The following is an 11,208-nucleotide window of genomic DNA, read 5'->3' on the forward strand; positions in this document are numbered from 1 at the left end:
CCATGACCGTTACTCATTTTTTTGGCCTTTAAGGGCCATAAAATTAGAATTCTACCTCATTCCCAGATTTTTCGTGTGCTATAGCCCACCCTGCTGCATGGGCCCGGGACATCGGATCTGGATCGCCTAAAATTTTGTCAGACAATAGAAAATGACCTAAGGAACACTAGTCACTACCTTGCCATGACCGTTAATCATTTTTTTTTTTGCGTTTTAGGACCGTAATACTTGAATTCTGTGCGATTCCTAGTTTTTCGTGAGCCCACGCCTTCTGCATGTGCCCAGGTGATAAGTAGGATTTTAACGTGTTTTATGCCCCTACTTGCCTATGCTTTGAGTATAATTTGATACAAAATAATCCCAAAATGCTCACAGGTTGTGCTTGATTGCAGGTTTGAGCGACAAAGTGACTGAATTATCAATGATCGGCTCAAAATGGAGTGAAACCTGCTCAAGCATCAAAGGCCAAGAAAAGTTAAGGAAAAAGATCCTAGTGCGGACCGCACAAAAGTGCACGCGGCCGCACTAGGAGAATCAGAGAAGTGCTAATTCAGCACTCTCACAACGCGGCCGCGGTTGGATTTACCGGCCCGCGTTCAGCTCACGCGACCGCGCCACATTTTCACGCGGTCCGCATGAAGAGATTCAGAAAGATGAAATTTGGGGACCAAAGCAAGCCACGCGGCCGCGGTCACATTCACGCGGTCCGCGCCAGATCTCATGCGGCCGCGCTACACTTTTGCGCGGCCCGCTATCCTCAACTTCAGAGAGCCAATCTTCAAGATTTCAAGAGCCCACGCGGCCGCGCTACCTTTTTGTGCGCCCGCGTTGACCCTGTAGGGGTATTTTTGTCCAAGTTTTTCAGCCATTATAAATAGATCCTTTTTCCATTTTTAGGTGAAGTTTTTAGATACGGAAGGCTGCTGAGCTCGTGAGAACGTTGGGTTTAGCCATGTTTGGCGTTTTTAATCTCTAATTTTGTATTTCTCCCTTAGTAATCAATTATTATGTTTGCTTTTTCATCTATTTCTTCAATTTTTGCATCTAGCATGAGTAGCTAAACTCACTAGCTAGGGTTGTGGCTCAACCCTAGTGTGGGTAATTAATGGGTGTTGCAATCTAAGGCTATATTGATATTGGGTGTTTGCTATTTGGGTTAATTTTAGGTTTTCATTAAGGATTGGTGGTTGCAAACACTGATTCTAGCTTGGTGGGTTTGACTCTTCTTGAGAAAGAGAGTCTATGACCCCAAGATTGACCCAACAAGAAATTGGGATGGACCCACGAGAAATGGTAGTCCCAATTAACGGGTTAAACCTCGAGAGAGTAATTACCCCACTTGAACCCTAGTTGCTTGGTCAAATTGGCCTACCCAATTGGTCTCGAGAGAGTCAATTGGGCAAAATCACTCTCTCTACCGAGAGGTGTGAGAGTGGGTACAATTGAGCAACGGTTATAGCATAAGCCCCAAATAAGTCAATTTACCCTTAATAGCATTTACCCGTTAATTAGCCACCTAGGTAATGCCACGACTCTAGTGCCTTTCTCTATATTAATTACAACTTAGCAATATCTCCATAGCATAATTTAGCTTCAAATATTAGTCTTAAAGTAGAAGATATAAAAAATCAAAACCAAAAATGTTAGAAGTGATATTAGAAGCACAACTACAATTCTAAACTAAGCAGATAATACAACTCCCTCTCTAGCTCCCCGTGGAAAATCGATCCCGATCCACTATCGGGTAAAAGCTGTTGCGACCCGCTCTTCCTACCTTAGTGTAGTGTTGAGTCGGCAGCGATCACTAGGCCATCGGACCTAGATCGCCCAAAATTTTGCCGGACGATAAAAAATGACCTAAGGAACAATAGTCAACACCTCACCATGATCGTTACTCGTTTTTTGGCGTTTTAAGGCCATAACTAGAATTCAGCTCGATTCTCAGATTTAAGTGTATTATAGCTCACGCTTTCTACACGGGCCCGGGCAACCGGATATGGATTGCCTAAAAATTTTCAAGACCATAAAAAATGATCTAAGGAGCAATAGTCACCGCCTCGCCATGACCATTACTCGTTTTTTGGCATTTTTGGGCCATAAAACTAGAATTCTGCCTGATTCTCAGATTTTCGTGTATTATAGCCCACGTCTTCTGCATGGGCCCGTGCCACCGGACATGGATCGCCTAAAATTTTGCCGGTCCATCGAAAACAACCTGAGAAAAGATAGTCACCGCCTCTCCATGTCCGTTAGTCATTTTTTGGCGTTTTAGGGCCTTAAAAGTAGAATTCTGCTCGATTCCAATATTTTCACGTGCTATAGCCCACACTTTTTGCATGGGTCCGGGCCACCACACCCAAATAGCCTAAAAGTTTACCAGACTATAAAAAATTTCCTAAGGAACAATAATCATCGCCTCTCCATGATCGTTACTCGGTTTTGGCATTTTTGTGCTATAAAATTGAAATTCCGCCAGATAACAAGATTTTCGTGTGCAACCCATGCCTTTTACATGGGCACAGGCCACCGGACCCAGATCACTTAAAATTTTATCGGACCATTAAAAACGATCTAAGGAACAATATTCACTGCCTCGCCATGAACGTTAATTATTTTTTTGGCGTTTTAGGACCATAAAACTGGAATTCTGCCCGATTCCCAGATTTTTCGTGTGTTATAGCCCACCCTGTTGCATGGGCCCGAGCAATCGGATTCGGATCGCTTAAAATTTTGTTGAACAATCAAAAACGACCTAAGGAACACTAGTCACTGCCTCGCCATGACCATTAATCTTGTGTTTTAGGACCATAATACTGGAATTTCTCGCGATTCCCAATTTTCATGTGCTATAGCCCACGCCTTCTGCATGGGCTCGGGCCACCGGACCTAGATCGCCTAAAATTTTGCCGATCCATCAAAACTGACCTAAGGAACAATAGTCAATGCATCCCCATGATCGTTACTCATTTTTTGGCATTTTAGGGCCATAAAACTAGAATTCTGCTCGATTCTCATATTTACGTGTTATAGCTCACGCCTTCTGTACGGGCCCGGGCAACCAGATCTTGATCAGCTAAAAATTTTTAGGACCATAAAAACGACCTAAGGAGCAATAGTCACCGCCTCTCCATAGAACTAGGCTATTTCCAATGGACCTACAAAATTTCAGGTCAATCACAGTCCATCAAAAAAATTCTACAAAATTAACATGTACTAATACTATGAAAAATAAATATAGTCATAAACTCGTGTTGCATGACCCCGAAATACCAAAAAGTGAACCCGAAAGTCATGGCGAAGTAATGAGTATTGGTTACTAGACTGTTTTCAATGACCTACGAAATTTCAGGCCAATCAGAGTCCATCAAAAAAATTCTACAAAATTAGCATGTGCTAAGACACACAAAAAAGTGGATATAATCACAAATTTGGGCACTAGGACGTCTCTTATGGACCTTTGAACCTGAAATTTGGTGGCTCCATTGGAAATGGCCTTCTGAGCAATACTTGCCTTGTGAGTAATACTCGCCATGACTAACTTCATTTTTGACGTTTCGAGGTAATAAAATAGGAATTAATGATCATGTCCATTTTTTCGTGTGTTTATATGCATGAAGATTTTTCTGAATTTGGTTGAGGAACTCTGATTTACCTAAAAATTGGTGGAACCATTGGATACGACCTTGTGATCAATACTCACGATGAATAATATTATTTTTTTTGGCATTTTGGGTCATAAGAATACTATGCACGGCCACATGGAACCTACCTGTGCTATGCACGACCACTTGGATTCACCGGCGCTTAAAAGGTTGACGAACTCTAATTGACCTGAAATTTGGTAGGTCCATTAAAAATGGCCTTGTGAGCTCTATTTGCCATGATTAACATTATTCTTTGGCATTTCGGGGCCAATTAATAGGAATTAAAGATTATTCTTTTTTGTGTGTGTTTATATACATGTTGATTTTCCTAAATATGTTGACGGACTCCGTTTGCCATAAAAGTTGGTTGAACCATCAGACATGGCCTTGGAGCAATACTCATTACTAATAACATTATTTTTTGACGTTTCGAGGTCATACGAATACTATTCACTATCACATGAGACCTACTGGTGCTATGTACCGCCACTTGGATCCTACTGCTCAAAAAATTGAGGACTCTGTTGGAATGAAGTTTGGTGGGTCCATCGAAAATAGCCTTATGAGCAATACTCACCATAACTAATATTATTTTTTGGTGTTTGAAGGTCATGACATAGGAATTATTGATTATGTCTATTTTTGTCGTGTTTATATACATGATGAGAAGGATAGCCTTGGCGTAACTGGTAAAATTGTTGTCATGTAACTAGGAGGTCACGGGTTCGAGCCATGGAAATAGCCTCTTGTAAAAATACAGAGTCCAGACCCCACAGTGTGGGATATTAATGGGTATGTTGTTGTTGTTTATATACATGATGATTTTCCTGAATTTGGTTGGCGGATTCCGCTTTGGCCTAAAAATTGGTGTAACCATCACGTACAACCTTGTGAGCAATACTCACCATGTCTAACGTTATTTATTAGTGTTCCGGGGTCATAAGAACACTATGCATGGCCACATGGATCCTACTCGTGCTATGCACGACCACTTGGATCCTATAGGTGCTTAAAAAGTTAACGGACTAAGATTGACCTGAAATTTGGCGGGTCCATAAAAATAGTCTTGTGAGAAATACTCACCATGACTAACGTCGTTTTTTGGTGTCTCGGTGTCATAAGAATACTATTCTCAGCCTCATGGAACCTGCCCGTGCTACGCACGGACGCTTGGATCCTACAAATGCTCAAAAAGTTGACGGACCATGGATAATTGGTGGGTCAATTGAAAACGTCCTAGTGGCTAACACTCATTGTTTCGCTATGGATAACATTTTTTTTTTTGGCGTTTTGGGGTTATGAAACAAGAAGTGTCGGACGTAAATATTAAGGCAAGCACAAAAGGATGCAAAGCTATAGAAATAATCAAAATTAGTGATATAGTTTTGTACAGTAGAATTATTACAAAGAAAAGGGGAAGTTGGCTCCCTTGCAAATTGACTTATTCTACTAGCAGCTTTACTCCTCTCCAGGACCTTGTTTTCAATCATTTGGTGGAAGGGTCGCCATTGAACTACAAATTCGTTGTATACGTATATATACATGAAGCTTATTTGTGTAGTATATAACTAAAATCATAGTGACCTATGGTGTTCAAGATGCTGTACAATTTCTTCAATCCTTAACCCGACCTGCAACTTTCTTGGAACTTATGAAATTAAAGCTTGCAGAGAAGCAAGAAATATTCAAAGCTATGCTCTCTGTAATCCAAGTATATTTTTACTGAAATTAATAGATTTTGGCTCCATTACTTGCCTGTAAATACCTTGCTAATTTCAGCTGCAAGTAGCCTCCACAGAGAGTTTCTTAGAGGTATTTGGACACGGATCGCCTCCAAAGACTTCAGGCACTACATTTACTGAACAAGATTGCCGTCCAATGCAGTTCTGTGATATCCCATTTGAAAATTCGGAGGAAGTACAAAATAAACAGGTCAATGACATTATAAAGATTAGCCAATGATTAATAAGTGAGATTAATGCAAGGCTAGACTCATGCTTTTAGACAAGACTAAAATAAAGGAATTCTGAATGACACCAGAAAATAGCAGCCATCAGTCTGCAGAAAAACCTTTAATCCTTCATCTAGATAAAGTCTAGGTACTTATTTAATGTGAAAAGGAATTTGACATACCTTTTCAAATGCATCATATGACTTATGAGCGTGGCAGCTACCCTCACGGTAGTTTCCACATGTTCCTTGTGGTAATCCATAACTCGCGAACTCTATGTTTGAGATTTTCTGCCCAGCTGAGCACCACAAATGAGCTTTTGGTTGCATATTGTTAGATTTCCCAGAAGTTGCCATACGCCAATTTTTAAGACTTGGCTGGCCTTCAACGATATCAGCACAAACTCTGGCTGTTGATCTTCTGACTAAAGAAATTCCTGTTGGGTCACCTCCCCATTCTTCAAACACTACCAATAGATTTCCACTTGGTTTCAGCCACGATCGTGGAACATGATACCTGAAATCAACAGTTTCATAATCATAGTTGTATTTTCTTTCAAACAGCAAGGTAATGTTATAGTTCCATATTTCTTCAAGCTTCTTGTGTTTGTCTTTTCTTCCCCTTAGCACCTAGTTTGAATAGGCTGATATTAGCCATTCTGGTTTTTAACTTTTGCTATTAGTAAGTGGGATTGTCATGCTAACGTTTCCACCAAAACTTGGACTACTCCACAAATCCCTTCCTCCTCCCCGCAATAATAAAAAGCCCCAGGGTTTGCCAGGACTTACTGAAATCACTTACCATCTTTGAGAAGGCTGCCCACAGTTAGTGTGACATTTCTTCTCACTGTAGAGTCCTGCATAATTGCATTCACCGCAGTTGCCCTGTGCTGTGTATCCAGGCCAGTGGCGACCTACGCCTTCACCATTTATCCATATCTGACCTTTTCCCATACTTCGCATATCTAAAGCTAATGGATCATTTCCTTCAGGTGCATCAAATGTAGCCTGGAAAAGATATTAGTGCTACAGTATGATTTCAGGATTATAAAACTGAATAAAACATGTACGCTTCTAGTTTTTTTATGTAAACATGATCCTATATCAGAGTAATGTGTGCACCAGTTATTGTCTTACCTTGTACCAAGTCAGGGGCTGCTTTTGAGACAAGAACGAATCTTTAGCCCATTCAACAGATGAACTCCCACTTAAGGTGTGAAGATTTAAAGATTCACCTCTCATACCAACCTGCATAAAAGCAAATCACCAGGGCTTATTGATATCAAGGGACAAAATGTTGTTCTCAAATCAGGCTTGCAAATCTAGACTGAACCCTTGGTAAAAGATAGGAAAGAAGGAAGTAACGAGCGAACCTTGTAAGCCCATCTTTGTTTTGTCAAATCTCTCGTCCCCTCATTAAGACCACTCAATGTTACTGGACCAAGAACTCCAGCATTCCACGTCTCAAAATGCAAGCCAACATTCTGGTTTGGACTTAACAACGTAAGAAGTAAAACTGCAGGTTCTAATTCCAGAAGACAGAGAAACATGACATGGAAAACTCACCGGGAGACCAACAGCAACACTGAGCATAGAAATCTTGTTAATACCAGCTCTTAGTTTCACATTGCCGCTATATGTCAACTTTGGGTTGTCCAATCCCCCATAAACGGTTCCTACCACAAAGGCAAAGTATAAACGCCAAATGGCGATAAAAATCGACTTAATAGATGTATTTATCAACACTTGCCAAATAAACAGCAGGTCTCAGTACCTGATAGTTGGCCATTGATGAAGACATGCAAGGCATGACCAGCAGACATAACAGTAAGAAAAGGTTCCTTTCCATTCTTTAGAAATCCTTCATCAGATGCTATGTTTACACTGGAGGAAGCGCACGGAATGATTACTAGCAATATTCAAATTACCAAGTAAAACTGGAAACCAATTTAAGTAGATAAAAGTACGTACTTTGTCATGTACCACAGATAGTCTGTGGAATCTCTAGTAACATTTATCTGTTCCCATAGTCCAGTGGCTGAAAGTGTGTCACTATCATCAGCAGCCGGAGTTTCTTCACTGTATGATTCCCAAGATAATCCACCACCAACAGATGTCATCTTCATCTGCGAGCTTTGGGAACTAATCTGCAGCAGTTACCAGATGATGTTAAGACTTTCGATCCTAAATGTTCATGTCACTTAATACTAAAAACTGATTTGATAAAGAAGGATCATCTTTCATTACCCTAGCAGTGTTGTAGACAGCGGTTTTGCAATCAGGAAGAATGCTGACGGACCATGGAGGCAGGTCATATTGCATATTCTGAAATGTAACTCTAACCGAAAAGCTTGGGTCATAGTTGGAAAGAAATGCAGCACACAATCCGGATTTTGAGTTATACACATGAGCCTGTGTTGGAGTTCAACAGGTAAATCAGTTTTGGATGAAATCAAAACGATAAATTCTTAGAAACTTCGAATGGTCTACATCAGACTAACCTCTTGATTTTTGCCGAGCCAAGTTACTGTTGCATAGGATGAAACTAAGGCTGGTTCAGATAACTTGATAGCTTTATGTAAGTCTCTCAAGTGCCCATATTTTGGTTCATTCAGCAGTCCTATTTCATCATACAGCAAAACCTTAAAGTCAATCATGTAACAGTAACTGCTTGCTAGAAACTTTATCCTGTTTCTTCTTTTGGTTGCACAGATGATTATAAAATTTGAGAGAACAGAATTCTATAGTTTTATTATGGTTTTTGTTTCATACCATATTCATCTAATGGAGCATCATAATCATAACTAGTGGCAATGAAACGCCCTGCAGCTGTCCGGCCAAAGTTTGTTCCCCCATGATACTGCAACCAAGATGATATACAACAACAACAACAAAGCCAGTGAATTCCCACAATATAACATATGAAAAAAGATATAGAATCCTTATAAAATCCGGTTAACTCACTACTTAGAATAAAAAGATAAGCTAACCATGTAATAATTGAAGTATGAACCATTGTTCTGAATAAACCTTGCAACTGCAAATGCGACATCTTCAGCAGGTCTACGAGGAACTGGACCACCAAATCTTGTATACCTGATCATAGTAGAGAATACAACACTGATTAAAAATCCAACAGAAGAAACAGAAGGAGTTCCACTCGTAGAGTTGAACTCGCGGAACTTACCAGGCAGTCCAGACTTCTGTCCACATTTTTGGTTTGTAGGGCTTATTAGGTTTAAAATTTTCACAGTAGAAACCATTGCAAGTATCAATCTGTAGCAAGAAAAAAATAGTAAATCCTAACATATTTTAAGCCAAAATACTATCAAGAATATAGATGCTGGAATTATGAAATAAAGAGAAGTAGCTAACCACAGGATCAGGGGCATCTTCTTGCTTACACATGATCCATGGGACTCCAGTGTCTAAACCCACAGCCATTTCAGCTGCCCATTTTGCATAAGGTTTACCAGGTTCACCAACTTCCCACTCTATTGGTCCATACTCATTTTCTATCTGCCACATTTAATTCCCAAAGTTGCTTTTTCAAAGAAAGAAATTAAGGGGAGCTTTGGCGTAACTGGTAAAGTTGCTGCCATATGACCAGGAGGTCATGGGTTCGAGCCGTGGAAACAGCCTCTTGCAGAAATGCAGAGTAAGGCCGCATACAATAGACCCTTGTGGTCGGACCCTTCCCCGGACCCCGCAGGAACTTAGTGCATCGGGCTGTCTCTTTTTTTTTTTTTTTTAATTTAGAGAAAATTAGGATAAAGAAAAAAGAAACAGCTCACTAATAGAAACATTGAACTGATTATTATAGACAAAATAAAGAAATAAGTATATTTACAAACCTGGGCCATAATAATTGGTCCTCCTTGAGGTTCAAATAAATCTTCTGATTTCATCATGTTGACAATTTTCTCAACAAATCCTTGCATGGCCACCTTGATCATACTCAAACAAGTAAACATAATTGAAACAAAACAAATAAAATCCAGTTAGAGTATGTTGTGAATAGATCCAAAATATGAACCAAACCTTGAAAGGCTGATTATCTGCTCTAAATTCCATTCCTGCTACATATTTTAACCAAACAGGAAAACCCCTGCATGAAAAAACAAAGTATAAAAACAGGAAAACTGAAAACTATTTTAGCCAACTTAAAAGTTCCATTCTTGAATCTTGAGTAGAATTTTTATGTATATTACCCAAAGTTCCATTCTGCACAAATGTAAGGGCCAATGCGGAGATTAACATAAAGTCCAGCTTGTTGTACCAGTTTTATAAATTTAACCAGATCATACCTCCCCTCAAAATTAAACTGAAAAAGGGAATAAAGCAGAAAAGAAACAGTTATAATCTTTTATTTCATTTCATGGATTATACTAATACAACAACAAGGTACCCAATATTATCCCACATCGTGGGATCTGGGAGAGTAGTGTGTACGCAGACCTTACTCCTACCTTGTGAAGGTAGAGAGGTTGTTTCCAATAAACTCTTGGCTCAGGAAAACATAAGCACCACATTAATTAAAAGATAGACAATGAGGGACAACACAAAAAAGACAAGTAAAAACAGCATAAAATCAACACGATAATAATATGATCAAAATGAAAGAAAATGACGGGTAGTCATAGAGACTTACTACCAACAGAATGCGTAATAATCCTACCGGTATGAACAATCTACCACCTACCCTTCTACCCTAATACTCGACCTCCACACCTTCCTATCAAGGGTCATGTCCTCGGTCAGCTGAAGTTGTCTCATGTCTTGCCTAATCACCTCTCCCCACTTCTTCTTCAGCCTACGTCTACCCTTCATAGGCCCTCCAATGTCTACCTCTCACGCCTCCTCACCGGGGCACCTGTGCTCCTCCTCCTAACATGTCCAAACCACATAAGCCTCGCTTCCCGCATCTTGTCCTCAATGCGACCACACCCACCTTGTCGCGAATAACCTTATTCATGGATTATACTAATATGAGGATAAATATTTAAGGCAAAAGAGTGGAAAGTATTACTTTTCCAGGAGAAGGCTCATGCCCATTCCAGAACACGTAAGTCTCAATAACATCTAAACCTCCATCTTTAGCCTTTTGTATAAGATCAGGCCACATCTGCAAATTACCAAAAGGTTAAGCCATGAAAACAATGAAAATGTAGCAAATGATACAATTTCATTTTGGTGCATAATATACCTCGGGAGTGCTTCTTGGGTAGTGAATAGAACCAGAAATGAGAATTCTTCGCTTCCCATTAATGACTATGGCTCTATCATCATACGTAACACGAGCTCTAACTGAAGAATAAATGAACGAGAAAAAGACTATAAAGAGCAACAGTGATATTCTCAGCATTTTCACAGACAAAAGAATGATAAAGGAATGATACTTTTGAGAAGCAAAAGAATACAACTATATTTATGGAAACAGTTACTACTATTTTAGCAAAAAAAAAAAACAGTTACTACTACTATTATTTTTTAGCACTTTTGGTGATTCATGAAAATGGGGTCCACTTTCTTTATATGGGCAGAACATTTTTCTGACACGGAACTTAGGTTATCCAAACGAAGTACTCCTCCATTTCATATTAGATGAGGTAGT

The 11,208-nt window shown here is 39.7% G+C and overlaps 1 protein-coding gene across 1 annotated transcript; it reads right to left on the bottom strand.

The window, feature by feature from the left end:
* LOC109228490 (beta-galactosidase-like) lies at positions 4,979–10,978 on the bottom strand. The gene is made up of 19 exons (XM_019393596.1): positions 10,801–10,978; positions 10,624–10,719; positions 9,806–9,918; positions 9,636–9,702; positions 9,449–9,541; positions 8,970–9,113; positions 8,782–8,870; positions 8,585–8,690; positions 8,367–8,454; positions 8,096–8,214; positions 7,842–8,006; positions 7,566–7,741; positions 7,369–7,478; positions 7,161–7,270; positions 6,968–7,078; positions 6,732–6,842; positions 6,397–6,602; positions 5,778–6,111; positions 4,979–5,530 (listed from the first exon to the last, which is right to left on the bottom strand). The coding sequence occupies exons 1-19, from the start codon at positions 10,957–10,959 to the stop codon at positions 5,420–5,422; spliced, it is 2,508 nt and encodes an 835-aa protein (XP_019249141.1). The 5' UTR covers positions 10,960–10,978; the 3' UTR covers positions 4,979–5,419.

Source organism: Nicotiana attenuata, chromosome 7 (assembly GCF_001879085.1).
Source record: "Nicotiana attenuata strain UT chromosome 7, NIATTr2, whole genome shotgun sequence".
Taxonomy (NCBI): domain Eukaryota; kingdom Viridiplantae; phylum Streptophyta; class Magnoliopsida; order Solanales; family Solanaceae; genus Nicotiana; species Nicotiana attenuata.

What these genes read in the sequence shown, in the direction of transcription:
- LOC109228490 (XM_019393596.1), bottom strand. Translation starts at nt 10,959, where the DNA reads ATGCTGAGAATATCACTGTTGCTCTTTATAGTCTTTTTCTCGTTCATT. An exon ending in AACAAAGATGGGCTTACAAG is followed by an intron (nt 6,843 to 6,967) that starts GTTCGCTCGTTA and finishes GCTTTTATGCAG; the next exon opens with GTTGGTATGAGAGGTGAATC. An exon ending in CATATGATGCATTTGAAAAG is followed by an intron (nt 5,531 to 5,777) that starts GTATGTCAAATT and finishes GGGATATCACAG; the next exon opens with AACTGCATTGGACGGCAATC.